This window comes from Schistocerca americana, chromosome 1, assembly GCF_021461395.2.
Source record: "Schistocerca americana isolate TAMUIC-IGC-003095 chromosome 1, iqSchAmer2.1, whole genome shotgun sequence".
Classification (NCBI taxonomy): domain Eukaryota; kingdom Metazoa; phylum Arthropoda; class Insecta; order Orthoptera; family Acrididae; genus Schistocerca; species Schistocerca americana.
This window is the reverse complement of record NC_060119.1, coordinates 357,297,802-357,317,535: the sequence shown is the minus strand read 5'-3', so window position 1 is coordinate 357,317,535 and position 19,734 is coordinate 357,297,802. Positions and strand designations below refer to the sequence as shown.

Sequence of the window (19,734 nt, the reverse complement as noted above, 5' to 3'; positions counted from 1 at the left end):
ATGATCTGATAGCTAATAATAATATATGTACAACCACACTTTTATGCTAACAGCCTAAATGAGACCGTAAGTCCAGAATAACAGTGAGGTTTGTATTAAATGGAGTTAAAACTTAATGTAAACTGCATCATTTGTGTAGTACTAAGGTTGTGTGACAAATGGGAGCAACAGTAACACTAAAACAGAAAGAAACAGCATGAAGTGGTACCTGCGAAGAAATATTATCAACAATCAGAATAGGATTTCTATGTAAATATAAGGAAAACAAAGAGTGATGGAAATAGCATCTTTATTATTTTCCCCAACAACTATCATGTTTCATGTCAACAATTCCTCTTGTTTCTGAGTTACTGATACAAAGAGATTTTCTTGCCACGTCTTTGCCATTCTGTTTTACTTTTTGAAAACAAATTTAAAAGATGTTTCATACAATTTACATTGCTGTTGTACAATGGATCATTATCTGAAAATCTAAGTAAGAATTCTTGTCAGTCAATAAGATACATATGTCAGCCTCTCACTGAGCATTAGCTATCATCCACATGTATGATCACTCTGTACCATCACAATCTTCACTGACATCTGTATCAAAAACAACATGTTTTTAACTGAAGGTAATAACACATTTCCATTACATGCATGTGTAGTTCAGTCATCTAGGGCGCCAACACAGAAAGACATGACCAGGAGTAAAATATTCCACCTCAGAGAAGCAGCTTCAAATGTAATTACCAAAGTTATCCGCTTCTGCGCTTATTTTTCACGGCTAACACTACGTTTGAAGGTCATGGAACGAAGTTCTTGGCCTGCCCTACTTCTGCTTGCAGAAATTGGGCGTAAAGACGGCGAAGGAGATGGGCTTGTTGAAGGTGAATCCTGTTCCAGGCTACTACCAGTAACTGCACTTTTTTCACGTTCTTTACGCTGCATACTGAATCTTCCCATACCTGGTCTGTAGATTTCAATACTTGGTCGATCCTGCAAGGAAAACCAATTTTGCACATGATTTCATTTGTTCTCATTTGGACAAGAAATTTATTAAAACTTTTATTCTACACTGGAATAAGCTATGCCCAAAATGCACTTCTAAGCAGAAAGAACAACCAAGGTATTGAAACTAGCCTGTCAGGATGTTTATTATTTGTGGTTTTCATCTCTTACCCTTAGGAATGTGGCATTACAACTCCATTTAAATTCTATACAAAAGAAAAAAATGCTGAAACTGTAGTCCTTTGTTACAAAACACAACACAGATGACAGAGAATGGCCTCTCCATCCACACAGAAAAAAATTCATAAGTACACACAGCCCCAACCTGCAGTTCTTTCCACTATGTTTCATCGCTCTATGAATCCTTCAATTATTTTCATCGTCCCCTGCCCTCCTCCAAAATCATTCCTACCCTTCCAAATCTAGACCACCATTGAGTCCGGAGATTTAAACACAAGCAATCACTGACTTTGTAATTATGTGACAATCAACACTTCACTTCATCTTAAAAGTATCACAATCATTATTTACACTTTATAGTAAAATTAGCACACAGAGGCCTTGAATGACAGTGTGTGTATAAAAAGTAGAATCCTTATCTCAAAAGACAGACCAAATGACACAAAGAAACAGGTTTCACGCATGATATTTTATTTGATGTTAAGCTGACACATTGTCTGATTTACTATGAGCTGAGTCAAATGAAAATGTAAATATATTCCTTTTTAAATTTTTATTGTTCACACATGGCGCAAAACTGTATCCCTCTTCGACATAGTCTCACCCATCCCCTCTGAAAGTTCATCAGCATTTACAAAGAGCCTAAATTGTTGTATAAGAGAAATCTTTTGGGATCTTCATAATCACATATGCTCCACGTGGCATACCTTTCCAATAGAGTGGCACTTCTTCCAACCCAGAGCTTCTCTGAGTGGATCAAACATATCAAAATAAATCTGGGAAAGATGTGGTGTTGAGTATAGTTGATGCTGAAGACACTCAAAATTCTAGTCTGCTATTGTTGTTAAATGGCCCGTGCAATGTCAGGTTGCAACACAACACCTGCAGACCACAATCTACTTTGTTTCAATCTGACTGCAGACCAAAGATGATTTTTAATGTCAGCAGTTGCAAAGTTTTACCAATTTAAGGCTACTGGCACCATTTTTTATTTTTTACTGCTACACTTACAATTTTTATTTGACCCTCCTTCATGGGGAAAAAAAGTTATTTATCATTCCGTGTTCAGAAATCTAGGAACATAATTTTTTCAACATACCTTAACACTGAGTATTTCCACTTTGAACTTTTACATGTGTAAACTTAACCTGTGAGCCTGTGCATACACACTGGCTCTTCATATTCCTCATATGAATGTTAACAGCATATATAATAATTGCCATTGCATTATACACTTTACTTACCTTATTTCTAATTCTTCTCTCAGCACGAGGATCTCGCTTACTTTCTGATTCTGTAATATTGCCAGATGCGTTCCCCGAAGTTGTGGAAGAGACTGAACTATCATTACTTTTTACATCTCTGGATTTGTTCACAGACTGGTCATCTCTCAGTTCACAGTTGTCACAAGCAGACATTTCATTTTCATTTATATTTTGCACACTGTCTGCTTCCTGGTCTTGATTTTCTCCATTCTCTTGATCTAGTGTCTGTTCTTTTTCTTCCTTGCAGCTGACTGCTTCCTCATCTGTGTTAATGTTGTGGCTGTCTGTATCATTTTCTCCACAGTCGGGAAGGAGCATGCCATTTTCTGGGTTGGTACTTCCTTTTTGTTCATTATTGTCATCAAATTGGTAGGTTTTTCTGTCTTCAGCTCTGCTAACATTCTTGGAAATAGCCTCCTCAGTTAATAAATTGTCCGGTTTATCAGTTTTTTCATGCACTACAGCATCTATGCGCTTGCTGTTTGAATCAATACAAACATTAGTAAAATCTAGTGAATTACTTCTTTTCAGTGGCTGACCAGCTTTCGTTCTTATATCAACAATTATTTTTTCATTGGGCTTAACTTGAGATGACTGGTTACTGCCATGTCCACCCACAGAACTGCTCCTCTTCACAGATTTCTTGTTATCCTGCTGACTAGCCGTTCCTTCAACAATGTCTAATTGTGCACTATTATCTTCAACACCAGACACTGCTTCCTGTTCAGTTTCTTCATGACACTGTTCCTTATTTTCTTTGTCCTCTGAGGCACCATCAGTAGGCTCTCCAGGGTCATCGACTAGTTTCTTAGCACTGATGTCTTTTTCTTGAACTTTGCTGTCTATAGATTTTTTCCTTGTCTCTGATTCACTATGTGAATTAGATGACCTCCTGTGTTCACTGCCATAGCCACTCCTCTTATGTTCTGTATCTTTTCCATATGTGTATCTGTCATGTCTTCTTCCTTCATTTTCTCGATAACTTCTCCTGTTTTCTGACTCTTTAATATTTTTATCATCTTTGCTACTGTGTCTTTCATTACCACCCTTTCTATCTATATCTCTCATTTCCTTATAAGATTTTCTGGGATGTGTGTCCTTTGAAGAAACAGATTTATCGAGTTCTTGACTGGCATGAGCATCCCCAGACTTTGTATTCTGGTTCCTCTCATTTACAACCTTCTTCCGTTGGTCATCTAATAATTTTCTATGTATTCTCCCTTCAGCAAGTTTTTGTCGTTCATCTCTGTAGCTTTTTGGCCCACTTTCCCGGCTCTTCACATCACGTGTCCTGTGAAAATTGATTTACTTTTAGTGACAGGAAGAAAGACATATGAAAGAAAGGGCTGTGTACAAGTGCAAAATTATCACAAACATTAACTGGGGGCCATGTACATGTGCAAAATTATCACAAACATTAACGTATCATAAGTCTTGTTTTTCTTATTGATGTGAAAACACTCCACTTAACATCTTCCGTGCCAGTTTTTGTTGGCTTTTATAATATGCAGTTAATGAGTGCACTACAGCTGCCCATTTTCTGCTAATTAATAATGATATAAAACTTGGGCTGGCTTGTTAAATAAATACAGAAAAGCCCTTCCCTTACTTAGCAATTTTTGCAGGAAAAGGTGAGACTTGATGGCTTCAAATTTTCAAATCAAAATATATTCGTGTTATAACTTACAGAGATATTTGCAGCAGCCAAAGACCCAAAGGAAATTAAACTATGAAGAGTACACTAGGGACTCCATCTACAAAATAAAAGCCATTCAAAATCTTATAAGAATCCACCACACCAGCTTACATTACAGCACTTAGATACTGTTCTATGGTGGCTTCTAAAAGAGTACATTTAATCATGAAAATGGAATAACACTATTCTCAAGACTTGCAGAAGTGATAAAGAAGTGGAGAAAATGCTAAGTGTGGATTGGTCAAATAGTTAATTACGATTTAGAATTCTTAACATTCATACAGACTTTTTATTGTTGAAATAGTAGGCCCTCTTGATGTTACATTTCTATATGGTCATAAATGAGTGAGAATTACTTCTGAGAGCTGTAAGATACTGAGTTGAAGAATATGCTACAGTTGCATCACTGTCTCCACTAAAATCAAAAGTGTATGCAGTTTCTAATTGTGATAGTAACTTAAGAAATGTACACACTTAACAAAAAGAAATTATTCCCAAAACTCTAGACATTACTTCAATTTACTACAGAGCAAGGTTAAAAGACTCTCTATGTCTCTGGATGGTAGAACAACTGTGCAGTTCAGCTTGAGAAACAAAAACAGTTCTTCACAGATACATACAAATTGTTATCATTAGATAAGAGAAACAAGATACAGCATTTAAAGACAGGGTCTCACTTTTGCTAGTTTCAGCTTAGAATAAGACAGAACAATACTTTTCAATAACTAACAGAAGAATCATACTTTCACTGCTTGCCGAACATGAATAGTGCCACAGAGATCCCCTATTGGTTCTGCTGCTCATACTGATAAATGTTCTCCCATCAACTGTTTCACAGACATCCTGTGACAAACTGCTGCTTCAGTGGGCGCCAATTATAAGTTTTCAACCTAGACGTGTTCTTACCAAATGCATAAAACATACGTCGCATCTTACTGCATCTGACTGGGAGGTTAATTTTGTAGGCTCATGTCATTAAATACAATCTGCCTGTGGCTTACTCAGTGCTTACCAAATGACAAGGCTATCAAGTAACTTACTATGTGAAAGGAAACTTACGCATTAAGAAAAGTTATGTCACAGCCAGTAAGGGAAAGTACAACACTGGTTCATCCATTGAAAGCTGCCTTGTTTCCCAGAAGTTCCAGCAACATCTGGAAAGTCTGACACACTTCCAGCTGCTGGGATAGTTTTATTAAGGAAGTTATTGAAATTAAATTAGCAAGTAACCTTATGAATAGAGATGGTGGTTTTTGTTTAAATTCTGTCTAGAATCCTGCCGTCTCGCTTGTCAAAAAACTGAGGGATAGAATTTAAGCAACCTCATCCACTGATTCTTAATTTCACTATCGATAACTTCTGACACTGGTCATCTTCACTTTGTGATGGTGCTAGTATTTACTGTGTGTGTGTGTGTGTGTGTGTGTGTGTGTGTGTGTGTGTGTGTTTTATCTTTACGAAGTTTCTCTGAAAACCTAAGCTTTAAATTCGCTTGCACAGTGCTTACTTGCTGCAGTTTTGCCTTGAAAATGGCAGGGTGTGCTCTTGTCAAATTATCAGCAGTTGTCGACAATATCACCTGCCTGCACTCCTGTAAGGTCCTCAGATGTAACACTTTTGATAGCATTGTGTACTGTGTACATTAGAGGACTGATTCGGAGACAATAATTGTTTTTATCACCATGACAATGTTCCCTGTCTTAATGCAACATTTGTGAGGCACTGGTTTATGGACAATAACATTCCTGCAATGGACTGGTCTGCCCTGAGTCCTGACCTGAATTGCTTCAGACCCCAACGTCCAACTTCACTACCTTCTCTGGTTTTTTGAGGAAGAATGAGCTGCCATTTGTTGTCAGAACCTCACTGAAAGTGTCCCCAGCAAAGCTCAAGCCGCCATAAAGGTGTAGGGTGGACACCTACCCACTAACAGGTGTCTTGATACTTTTGATCCAATAGTGTTTTGCAAAAGGGTGAATGAAAATGTTTTAAAGCAAACTTTCATGACATCATTCAAAACTTGAACAACAACAACACAAGAATCAGGGACTTCTGTTATAGCTATGACTTTTGGTGCTCTAATCACATTATTCTTGAGGTGTTCTCATGTTTGTGGAATTGGTTCGCTGCTTACGTAACTTGTAAAGCTTTCACCGATTTTTTGTGCTTGTAACGACTGTACATTACTTTTGGTATATTAATTGGTGTTGTGAAGGAGTGAGACCTTGATTTTTGAGAGATAGGACGCAGAATTTATTTTGACATTCACAATCACTCTTGGTACCGTACAGGAGATAGCCACAGAACCTTTCAGAAGTGCACCAAGTATGGCTTTAGTGAGTGCCTGGGTTTATCTTTTACTCATCCACAGATTCTTGATCAGTGTGGTGTGTGCATATTAATGGAAGAACACTTATTGTTAGAGTCTTGGAAAGTGAAAGATAAAGTTCAATAATTCTCTGATGTGAAATCCATGATGGAAGAAAGTTTTAATTTGTTGTTGAAAATTACTGACTTCCTTGCTCTTTTCAACATTCTGCATTGGAAGGAAGGAAGATCAGGGTTTAACACATCATCGACAATGACGTCATTAGAGACTAATTCTGCACTGCAGTAGTCTAGACTGTTTTGAATCAAAGACATCCTCATCTAGTTACCTAATTATTTATGATGGGTATTTTTCGCTTCTAAAGAGAAATGAGCTTTCTATGTTTTAAGTGATTAAATCATGTTAATGATTCCAAAATAAGTGATATTGCAATACTGTATAAGGACAGTATATCCAGGGATTCCAAAATCCTCCAGCATGGCAGTGCTGGCCGCCCATAATCAAAAATTCTGCTTACCTTATTGCCAAGGGTAGACAGATTATCAACTGGTGTACATTTCTGTAGTGACTGATTCCATACTTAAAAAGCAAACCAGAGTTATGAGTTAGGCAGCCCATTTGCAGCAAGCTCTTCCAATTCTGCTCCATGGGGCGGGGACACCAGCATGCACCTCTCAGGTCACCAGGGACAGGGACAGGGACAGGGACAGGCACAGGTAGTATAGTGAAACCCATATCTCACATTTTCATGCAGTTCAGATTTTAAAAACACAAAATAGAGGAAAATGAAGAATTGAGGAAAACATGAAAACCCCAAAAATAAAAGCAAAAACATGTGTAATTGGCATATATGACCAAAAATTGTAATCCTCTCCAATACATTGTATAAAATCTGTATAAGTGAAGGAATTTAAATATACAAGACAATGTTTATACAATAATTTGAGGTAGCAAATTTCATCAGTTTTTAAAAGATCACAGATGTGTAACAGCAAATAAAAACACATCAAAAAACTGAAACTGATATCCAGGTAAAAGGTAATCAAGCTATTTTCCGACGTAATATGAACACAAATTAGATGTCAAAACACACTTTTTGTAAGATCTTACCTTTGAGCTCACACAGGAAAAAGCAAAAATTGATGAACATGGTGAATTAAACCAAAAACTGTGAGGTATGGTGAAAGGCATTGGAATCTAACATGTGGTGATGTGTGGTTTCCGTCTGTAGCTAATGGTAAAGCAGCATACTCTGGTGACAAGTGCAGTGACCTAAAGTGTACTGATTGTAAACTTTTCCTTGTTTATTGTGCTAAGTGGTTGAAGTGGAGTGTTCTGAAGTATTGCCAACGCACACTGTTTGCACTTCAAACTCGTCATTTGCTGTAGTGCAAACAGAGCTGGTTTTGTGAAAGCACGTATATACACAGAAGTTTTCCTTCACATATAGTACTTATATATACCAAAGAATATGAAATAAAGTTAAGTGTGCTGTGATTTCAGTGTGTCTCCAACCCAGCAATCCGTTACATTTACAACTATCTGTCTGCCATCACAATATATTACACACTACTGAGGAATGCAACAAAGACAAAAAATGGCTCTCAGCACTATGGAACTTAGCATCTGAGGTCATCAGTCCCCTAACAAAGACAAACAAGCCATTACACAACTGTTCACTGAATACATTCAGTTGATTGTGATGCTGCACACAGCAAATGGAGTAGGCTACATTGGCTGCAATCAGCAGAGGCACAACACATTCCAGATTCTGTTGACAGGTTCCAAACTCCACTACTGCAAGTAAAATTAATGCATGGTATTGAAGGGCATTAACTATATAAATTAAACCTAAGTGGAAACTGCAGTCACTCCATTTGCTATAGCTTGCTGTTTATCACTCTATATGCTAGAAGCCACCACATTAGCATGACATCACCATGATATAAAACTATTGGCTGCAGGTGGAAAACAAACATCTGAGATGTTACAAACATCCGAGATGTTGTAACCCAGCAGTTTTCACTGTATTTCACAGCTTTCAGTTTATTTTATCATATAGGCTAAACATTTTTGCTATTTTGAAGGTGAATATAAAATGAAAGAATACTAAAAAAAAAAAAAAATAATAATAATAATAATAAAAATAAATATGGCAGTAGTGTGTTGGAAAATGGCTCTTAATTATCTTGTACATGATTAGCAAAAGTGATACTCTTTTCAATTACATACCCTACTGTATTACTAGTGGCAAAACTCACTTCTCTTCTTAAGAGGTCTTGTATCTGATGTACAATTTTGAAGATAAGGTTGTACATCTCCTGAAGGGTGTTGCTGAGGACATGTACCAGGCCCTACTCCTGGAAGAGGTTTTGACAGCAGACAACTTCATAAAATGGTGCCAGTATATCGAGACAAAGCATCAAAAAGGAACTATACGCAAGAAGTTTGAATGGCTTCCAAACGTCGTATCAATGTCTGTGGTGGAGGAAGAAGCTAATTTCACAAGTGTTCTTCATCAGATAGTGATAGAGGAAGTTCAGAAGGCACCTGGATTGCACAGTGAGCAAAAAACAGAGACATTTTAAGAGGTCATAAGGGAGGAAGTGGAACAGACATTGAACCCAATCTCTCATTCTTCATTTCCTTTTAAAACGGTAAAAAAGTCGAGACCCAGGCAAAGTCACATTCCCACAATGCCACATGAGGAACCTGTTTGGACACCAAGAAAGACTGATGTCTGGAGGATCCAGGATAACCAACCAGTATGTTTCCACTGTGGATGACCGGAACATGTGCTGCACTATTGTCGAGAGAGGCAGCAGATATTTGATGACGCCCACGCTAGAAGACCGATCTTAGCCGACGCCAATTCCGGGACAACAGAGATGAACAAGAAGATGTGGGTGCAGGACGATGTAGGTCACCATCGCTGCAAGCTACCCACTGGAGGACGCTCCCCAACATGCCGATCAAGGTCTCCATCGCCGTTTAGAAGCTCCAGCCAGTCACCTGGCCGCCGCAACCTGGAAAACTAAAGGGTGCGACCTTCCTTGGAGGTGAGGCCGCCAAAGAGAAAAATCCTCCACTGTCAATCACTGCAAAAATTATAGGAAACTACGTCGATATCCTCATGGATAGCCGACCAGCCCAAGCTCTTCTGGACTCTGGAGCATCATATTCAGTCATTTAGGAGAAGTACCATTACCAGTTGCAGAAAACCATATTTGTCGACAGCAAAACATCTCTGCTGAAGATCGCTAATGGGAAATATGCAAAACCTACAGGAAGATGTATCATTCGTGTGGGTATAAGTGGCCATACACAGCCCTTATAATTCATCGTCTAACACGATTGTAGTCATGACTTCATTCTCGGATGGGACTTTTTGAAAGCTTCTCAAGCTATTATAGATTGTGGTCGCTTGAAGATTATGCTAGACGAGATGAGATACGGTGGACAGGAAGATGCGCATCTGAGTGTGTGGAGACTATGTGTACTGGATGAAGTGATCATTCCTGCAGTCAGCACTAGAAAAGGTAGCTGTCATGTGTCATACCATGCATCAACCCATGGATCTTGTAGTGGAATGTAAGAGAAGCATACCACTGAAGAATAACTTGGTCTCCCAGCCTCTGTTGTTTCGTTTAAGAATGGATTCGGTGGATTGTGGATAGTTAACTGTCACCGAGAACCACAGATCCTTCCAAGACACATGTGCGTAGCAAATGCTGAGCCATTAATTGCAGAACAGCTGAATGTCATAGAAACCTCCCATGCCAAGACATTGGGCGAAACTGGCACTACCACTACAAAACAAGATCTTCTAGCTCGACTATCACCGATCTCACTAAGGAACAACAGGGGAAGCTACTTGCTATTCTTCAAGAGTTCTCTGAATGCTTCAATCAACAGGACAAGAGCAAATTAGACAAGCATTTTTTCTTGTTTGTTTATGGATTTGTGATTTGGTTATGTAGTAACCACAACCAACTGCGGGAACGCCTTGGGCTGCGGATTGGAGCCACCAGGCGGGGAAGCCGCCGGCGGTGGAGCAATGGATTAGCACTGGAGACTATCAACCAATAAGCCAGAGAGCATACCGAGTGTCAGCAACGGAATGTCGAATAATATGCGACGAGGTAAAGAAAATGATGAAGAATGACATCATTCAGCTTTCGCAGAGCCCATGGTCATCACCAGTGGTTCTCGTTAGGAAGAAGGATGGCAGTTGGCACTTTTGTGTTGATTAAAGGAAACTTAATGAGATAATTATAAAAAGGACCTTTATCCTCTTCCATGAATTGACGATACACTAGACTGTCTGAAGGGGGCTAAGTTTTTCTCAACCATGGACATGTACTCAGGATACTGGCAAATCGATGTAGATGAGGCTGATCATGAGAAAACTGCATTCGTCACCCCTGAGGGCGCTTATGAGTTTAAGGTAATGCTGTTTGGTTTGTGTAATGCATCAGCAACTTTTGAACAACGATGTGTCTTTGTTATTTAGATGACACTATAGTGTTCTCAGGGACATTTGATGAACACATAAAAAGACTGAGGGCCGTTCTTAAGTGTCTCCAACAAGCCGGACTGAAACTTAATCCAAGAAAGTGTCTCTTTGGAGCAAAAGAAATCAAAATACTTGGGCACCTTGTTCAAATGACCCAGAAAAGATGAGAGCTATAACGGAATTTCCAATTCCTTAAAGTATTAGAGATGTGAGAAGCTTCCTTGGGTTGTGTCCTTATTACCGTTGTTTAATCAAAGACTTTCGTATCAAAGCCAGGCCACTCCAAGAGTTGTTAAAAGCTGATGCCAAATTTATCTGGGATGGTGCTCAACAAGATTCTTTCAATGTCCTGCGAAAAGCTCTGATGACTGACCCTGCACTTGGTCTGTATGATGAGAGAGCACCTACAGAGCTACACACAGATGACAGTTGGTATGGGATCGGCGCTGTTTTTGTGCAGATTTTGGATGGAAAAGAGTAGGTTATAGCCTATGCTTCTAGAACACTTTCAAAATCCAAGAGAAACTACTCAACTACAGAAAGAGAATGTCTTGCTGTTATCTGGGCCATGTGCAAATTTCGACAGTATCTCTATGGAATGCCATTCACAGTTCTTACAGACCATCATTCACTTTGTTGGTTGACAGGTCTTAAGGATCCAATAGGACGACTCACCAAGTGGGCGCTACGTCTTCATGAGTATGACATTACTATAGTGTACACAGGTGGAAGAAAACACCACGATGCCAACTGTCTCTCAAGAAATCCTGTGCAAGATCATCAAGACTTTGATGAAGATAGTGACTGTCTCGCTGCACTCCAGGATCTCTCTGCTGAGCAGAAGAAGGATGCCAAGATATCTCAAATTATGCTTGCCTTAAATCAGCCAGAGGATGGGAAAGGACAATTTAAGGTAGTTTATGGATTATTTTGCAAGAAAAACTTTGATCCGCTTGGAAAGAGGTGGTTATCGGTGTTTCCTAAACACATGCGCTTAGATGTTGTACAGAAATTCCATGACACACCTGAGGCCAGATGTTTAGGATTTATTAAGGCATATGATAGGATCCACAAGAGATTTTTCTGGCCAGATTTATTTAGGAGTGTCCGTTACTATGTGTCGCACTGTCGAGAGTGCCAGACAAGAAAGGCAGTTCCTCAGAAACCACCTGGCCAACTCATACCAATTCCACCAGCCGAAATGCCTTTCCAGCGTCTTGACATTGACCTTCTCAGAGGATTTCCAACGTCTGCTAGTGGCAATAGATGGATTATTGTTTGGATTGATTATCTGATGCAATACGCCATTACAGAAGCCATGAAAACATCCTAAGCATTCAAGGTAGCCAAATTCATTGTGGAAGGCATTGTATTAAAACACGGTGCCCCAAGGTCATCAATTATGGACTGAGGAATAGTTTTTCAATTGAATCTTCTGACAGAGATAAACCATCAGTGGAACATTGCTCATCACATGACGACTGCCTACCATCCACAAACTAACAGGCTTATTGAACACCTTAATAAGACCTTGGCCAACATGCTATCAATGTTCGTCAATGTTGAGCAGAGCAACTAGAATGAGGTGCTACCTTTTGTGACATTTGCCTACGACACCGCCAAACAAGACACCACAGGATTTACACCATTTTTCCTGGTGCATGGGCGTGAGGCAACGATGATGGACACTGTGTTTCCGTTACGTCCTGATGACGTGGATGACGACTACATTGGCCAGGTGTTAACCAGAGTTGATGAAGCTCGGCAGTTAGCTCGACTCTGCACACTGCAGGCTCAAGAAAACAATCGCCACTGCCCTGTTGTCTACCAGCCTGGTGACCTCGTCTGGACCTTCACTCCTGTTCGGAAGGTTGGTCTCTCTGAGAAGCTCCTCAGGCGCTACTTTGTACCTTATAAGGTTGTAAGACAGTTGTCCGATGTTACTTATGAAGTTGAAGATTTCGACCCTGACGCAAGACGATGGATCAGAGATACGATCCACGTCCTTCAAATGAAGCCCTATAAGGATCCTGCAACCCAGGGTAAATTTGAAGCTCCAGCAACAGGCAACAAGCGGAAAGGTAACAAAGAATGTAGCAGCAAGGGAAGTTCTAAGAAGATCACTGCCAGGGCGAACATCAGTCATCGAGAGTCGGAGTATGCAGAACTGATGACTCGTTCTCAGACTAGGAGGATGTAACACCGAGATGCTGTTCTCTTAAGGAGGGAGCAATGTCACAGAAGAAGCTGAGTAGCAGCGTGGTGTAGTGGATATGATACTAAACTGTTCCATCGAGTTCAAAACTCACCTGGACTGTACAATTTTAATTTCTATATTCGGTTCGAGTACATTCTAGAAGTATCCACAAATGGCAAGAATCATTGTATTGGAATGTTCTATAGCTGTATATATACTCTATTTGTTCTGACCGGAGGCAGTTTGCTCTGCGCTCTTGTATGTGCAAGTGCTGAATAAGCCTGCGCTAGGTGAAGTTAGTGTTCGTCATTCATCCACTTACACCTTCCTCTACGTGACAATATGATATGCAGTGTATTTTCAAATATGTGTAATTGCTGTGCAAAATTCAAACTTTATTCTCAGTGATAAACTATATTTGATTTAAGACATATTCTTGATAACTTTCAAGTGTTTTGAACACTGTGCACAATACATTTCACAGTAAATCAACAGCTGCAAGCTGAACCTGTGTGTTCTGCAAAATTTTTTCAGCCATATCTAGTTCTGAAAATGGCCCTAACGGCAGTGTAAGTTCACCTGTAGTTAGTACAATACTTCCATCTTTCTTTTATGACTGCACTGTGAACATAGCTTTACAAAGTATAATCATGAGGCGCAATAAAGTGTTGTGTGCACATTACAACTGTAATGTGTTCCATTTTGTTGTGCCCTTCAGTAGCAGTACAGTGAGATGCATGTACTTAGACAGCTGCAAGCCAAGGGATGGCCTTATGAAGGGACCTGGTCTAAAACCGGTGGTCATTTACGTAAATAAAAGTGTGATTGTAGACTAATGATTTTTCCTGACTGTGTTGGTTGCTGATCCAATCAACAGTATGTGGGAAATATGTTACTAGTAATTACCACTGTAAATGGAAATGAAGTTGGCTTAGTATTAACTATATATTATGGAATGTACAGGTATAACTGGTTATTATTTGGGGTAAAAGCATGCCTCTCATATTCCAAAGACATTTGGAACAGCTCATCCAAAGAATAACACAATGTGTAAACTGCATAGATGACATCACAGGAGCAGCATGTTACAAATTTAGAAGTTTCTTTCAATAGATTCCAGTCCAACTGCATTCACAGTCAACTGCAAAATACACTTTCTTTGTTTATTGTTAAATATTTAAGCCATAATCTCAGCAAAGTGCATCTTAAGCCCGTGGCTAAGTACATCACAGAAGAAAATAGTCTGTGAGACCATAAAAATGTAAAATAATACAATCCATCTTCAGTAAAGTGACATACAATGGAAATTTTATTCCTTAGGACACCCAAACAGAGCAACCATTGATCTGGTTGTGCAAAAAAGATATTGCCTTTTACTGGTCCACAAACTGCTAGAAGGTCTTCATATAATTAAGAAAGTGTGTTACATTTGCTTCTGCCTAGCAACCTTCATGCCATTTAAAATGCTTACATCATGAAAAGGTGCACTGCAACATGGTACCTGCACACTGTTGATGCACTGAATGCTGATGCCATTTAATAATTGGTGGTGTATGCCTCTAAAACATTATCAATGTTGCAATAAAAATTTTCCCAAACAGAAATGGCGGCACAAGGCCTTAATTATGGGCAAAAAAGTTTCATTTATACCACTAAGGGACCAAGTCCCACCTGATTATAGCCCATAAACTACTGATCTCTCTGCTCAGCCTTCAGTCAAACAAGCAGAGAGATCAGCGCAGCACCTATGGATGTAGGTCTTTTTTCTTTGTAATTAGCATGATACTCATTACATGCCCAACTCTCAACATTTCGAGGCAGATGCACTCTCCCACTTGCCGAGGGCACCCGACTACAATTTTGACATAACTGAGGCACTGTGTTACCAAATAGAAGACAACATGCAATTGACGTGAATTTCTCATAATCACTCATGAAGGAGCTCAATTCATGAGGCAAGATATAACAATCTGAAGGGTGAGATTCTGTTCTATGGAAGTGACTCAAACAATTGGCAAAGAAAATAGATCCAGTGCATTGAATAATTTTTTTCTGTGTGACACCTATTAAATATCAGCACTGGAATATTATTGTGGAATACAGATGAAGCTTATTGCAAGGATTGTTCAGGCCCAAACAGCAAGCCCACATGAAGCTGCTCCTGTTTAGCCTTTATACGTATGGCCTGAACCACACCACCATTGAGAGTGGGTAAATTTATATTATAATGGACAGCTCAAGAGGGCAATTTGATTCTGGGTGGTTGATGCTACCTCAAATTCACTGTATGACAATGCTTACAACACAAGTACTGACACAGGCCTTATCAAATATCTTTCTTACACAAGGAACTCCTGAAATAACAGTGTGACAGTTGTCTGCAATTAGAATCATCGGAGTTTCAGTAATTTTGCGGGTGTAACAGTATCCAACACCTGACCACTGCTCTGTTCCATCAAATGTCCAATTCATGGGTGGTGCAACAGTGTGATCTGATGAAAAACATGATGTTGTCAGTGTAATCCAGCATAGCTGACAAGATTCCTCAGATATTTTAGGTCCAGATATGGCAACGTCGGCAGCCCAGTCATATGGGCCCAGACATTAGATGCACCCAGGCCAGAGCCCACAGATGAGGCATCATCATTACACAGGATTGCACGTTTAGCCCAACACCAGGGTGCCATTATCAGCAACAAATGTTACAAGTCAAAACTTGTCAGAGCCAGGACCTGCCAACACAATCAGCTCCAGCCACGATACTGAGAATAGCAGAAACTTCAGCAAGCTCACCCAAAGCTGAATTGCTACATACATGTACCACTGCATGCCAACTCCCACTTAGCCCCCCTCCAACCACCTTTCCGGCAGCTATAGGCTCAGGTCCACACACTCGTATCAGCCTATTCATTACTATAACCAGTGTATGTGGCACAGGTCAGAGTGACATCTAGTTGTTGCCAGCTGTTGTCCACCTGGCACGTCACACTGAATGTTCAATATTTTAGAGGAGATACAGGCTTAGACATAAAACATGGCTGCTGGCCAGCCATCACAGAGGCTAATTCTAAATCATTCACATAAAGTGCCAATAAAACAGGCTGCACTTCAGAATTCTAAGTTCTTTGTACAATCTGGCAACACTGTAGGTTACCAAAGTGTCTGGAGGAAGTGTAGCCTTCCACTTGAGGTATTACAGTGCTGTATCTGCTTTCAGTCTAGTAGAAAATGTTTGCAATGTACACAAAATCGTGAGTTCTAGCCCATGACTTCCTTCATTATTTAAACTGCATTGTAACTGTCTGCTAAAGGTAGCAATCTCACAGAACCTCAAAGATAATTTGCTTCACTTTTTAACCTACCATCAATAGCAAAACTTTTTGCAAAAGAACTCGTGGCTGTGTCAAGATCAGGACAATTTAAACTCGAGAGTTTCCTCACTCTACAGTGGCCAGCAGCCACTGCCACCCACAACCAACCACTTAACAATGGTTGACATCCTAACAGGTGAACATGGTGTGGAGTATCTTGAGCACATTTCTGCTTTCCCACTGGTATGCATAAAATTGTTTCTTATTTTAGTTTGATTTTCCACATGAAATAACTTTGATAAATAAAGTGATCAGTGTGCAGTACACACCACATGTTGGTTGCTATGAGAGTTTTTATCAAGTGTCATTTTCTTATTTGAAGTTATATTATATGTCTTGCTATTAAAAATTGGATTCTGTACACTTGAGTCTTATGAAAGTCGTTTAAGTGTTATAAAATAGTGTCACAAGTGGAAAAAGATGTAACATTTGCAACATATTCACTTTGAGTTTAATGGAGAGATACAGGCAGTGAGGCACCTCGAAACATTTGTATTGTGTGTGGGGAGAGTGCTACTGGACAAAACACATCAGAAAAGGGTCTTCTTGTTTCAAGAAAGATCATTCTGGCAAGAATGATTTTCCACAACCAAGAAGTCTTAATAATTAAGATATGTGATGAGCTGTGACATTTGCATTCAATAGGCTCAGTGCAGAGACTGGTGTAGATGTAACACTCGCTTAATTCAAAGCAACAAAAATCAAAGCATTGAGTGTTACTGTATTTTTGCTTGAATGTTATCTGTTTGCTCACTGAACATTCCTAAGCCATATTATAAGTGGTGACGAGTTTTGATGGTTTTATGTTAATGTCTTAAGAAGAAACTAAAACCCATCTCCTCATTTACATAGGACTTGAAGAGAAAGTATTTTGCACATTTTGGCACAAAAAATGGTGTTGTGCACAACAAATTCCTTCCCAGGGGTGTTTCATTGCAGCTGGCATTTTGCCAAAAACTGAGACACCTTTTAGTTGCATTATAAGAAAAACAACCAACAAAACTGCATCAAGTATTGGTACTACAAAAGAGGAGTTAGTTTTGTAAATCATTGCTCTCGCACACTGTTTCATTTGAGCTTGTGCCCTCAAATGTTTAATGTTCCCACTCCTCACAAAAATTCCTTTCTGGTTGAAAATGCAATCCAAACCTAGCTTGAAGACACCTTTAACTCCGAACGAGTAGGTTTCTGCAAGTGTGGAATTGGTTAACTACAGGAGCACTGTCAGACTGTTTTACATAATGTGAGAGAATATAAAATGCTGTTGAAATATGCAATGTACTAATACAAATGGCTTACAACTTAGCATCATAACCTTACAACAAAGGCTTATTTTAATAAATTAAAGTATCAGTAACATGAGCATGCTTAAATCAACATGGATTAGTAAGATATTATGCACTTTGGACTTTGGAACGGTCTGTGTTTAAGTGCTGCCTGTGTCATAGTCAAGTAGTATGGAAATTTGACTATTGGAGTAGATGCATAAAGAAGCTCTATTAAGGAATTAGCCAGTACCACAATTTCATAAATAAAATTGTGCATTCACAAAAGCTAGAAACTAAGTTGGCAGAAACAGAAACAGGAATTATCAAGTTTGCAGTATCGTAAGTTTTGTGCCCTTACTCTCTGGGGTACTGGAAGTAGTGGAAGGACTTATGATTGAGAGGTTTTTTAATATTTCCTTATTGATTTTCAATTTCGCTACTTGTAGCTCGGTTACAGGGCAAAACTTGAATTATGGCATGTAAAGAAAACTTTTATTAAACTAGCATGTGCCATATCATTACGAAGTTTCATATTCATGAACCGTAGAACAAGTATTGATCTATCTAACCTAAAGTAGCTAAGAAACTGACCTCCATCACATAATGCTACAGTTTTGACTTTATGTGCTGGAAGTGCTCTGTTGTGTCATATTATGAGACAGCCTGAAAGCTTAAGTAAGTATGTGAATCAGCCCCGCAATTTACAAAAGGTTACTCATGCCTGGTATAGAGCACAATTACTAATAATAACCAGATGCACTGTCTACAGACAAACATCATAAATAACTATCACAATAATTTATGATTTTCACTCTTAAGTGTCCTGAAAACTGAAAAGCTGATTCAATTTTTGGAGAGTCTCCAGTGGTTATACTGCAAACATTATGAGCAGCAACATGTCTTTTGATTGTTACAGATTTAGAAAATATTTTCTTAAGAATACTGTCACTATCCCCAAAACAGAGGAAAACAAATGAAAAGACAACAACACAGCAGTGATAGTAAAACATGAACAAACACAGAGACTTTACAAGCTATGAATAATATGACCTAAAAAGCAGGCTAAGAAAGCTGTGGAGAAAATTAATGTAGTAAATGTGTGCAATTCAAGTTTAATTCCACATTCTGCTAACATGAAAGGAGGAACAGTCATCAGAACATGGAACAAAGAATGCAAGATGCTGACAATAATGCCTACAATAAATTAACCTTAAGCAAAATTATCATTCAGTTTATAAATACTGAAAGAATGAAAAGTATCATCTACTCATAATGATTGCAATATAACCACTGCTTATGCTTTGTCAACGAAAGAGGAAAGCATCTATTGTATATTGAAGAGCTTTTCAGCTTGCAGTGTTCAGATACAGAGAGGACCCGAAATAACAAAAAGTTTACCAACCTGAGCAATGGAATAATTCGTTATGCAGTGCTTCACATCAGTGCAGACTTTATTAATTTAATCCCTGATGGTTTCATACGTACAACACCTATGGGCTGTCACGATGTTCATATCAGAATTATCAAGGTGTAATGCAATGGTACACAAGGGCAGATACCTTTAGTATGTGCCGATACTATCCACACATGCTTATGCATGATGTCCAACTATCACTATGTTGGAATATAGCCCTGACTCGGTTTTTGCCTGTGTAAGAATTTCTCAACTGTGGGTGAATAGCATTAACACCCCGGCAACAAACATAGATACATTATATGCCAATAATCACAGCAAACTGCCCTAAGCTTGCGTCTTCCTGCCAACGAGCCAATTTTTTTTTTTTTTTTTTTCCTCCACAGCAGACTGTCCGTTGTGGAGACAATGAAGTGTTACAGTGCTGAAGATCGCTGTGAATGGAGACATCTAGTTGAAGATGTGATTGTACAAAAAATGAATGAAAAAAATGAGGTAACAACACAAA

The 19,734-nt window shown here is 39.0% G+C and overlaps 1 protein-coding gene across 2 annotated transcripts in view; it reads right to left on the bottom strand.

Annotated features, from left to right (window-relative positions):
• Positions 1-272: 272 nt before the first annotated feature.
• The window catches only part of LOC124622634 (regulator of nonsense transcripts 3B), an 81,787-nt gene continuing 62,325 nt past the window's right edge, over positions 273-19,734 (bottom strand). For both annotated transcript variants that reach the window (XM_047148414.1, XM_047148420.1), the window contains exons 6-7: positions 2,415-3,726; positions 273-978 (exon numbers count right to left, since the gene is read on the bottom strand). In XM_047148414.1, the coding sequence (XP_047004370.1) occupies positions 754-978; positions 2,415-3,726 (1,537 nt within the window). In that variant the 3' untranslated portion in view covers positions 273-753. The remainder of the gene's footprint in view (positions 979-2,414; positions 3,727-19,734) is intronic.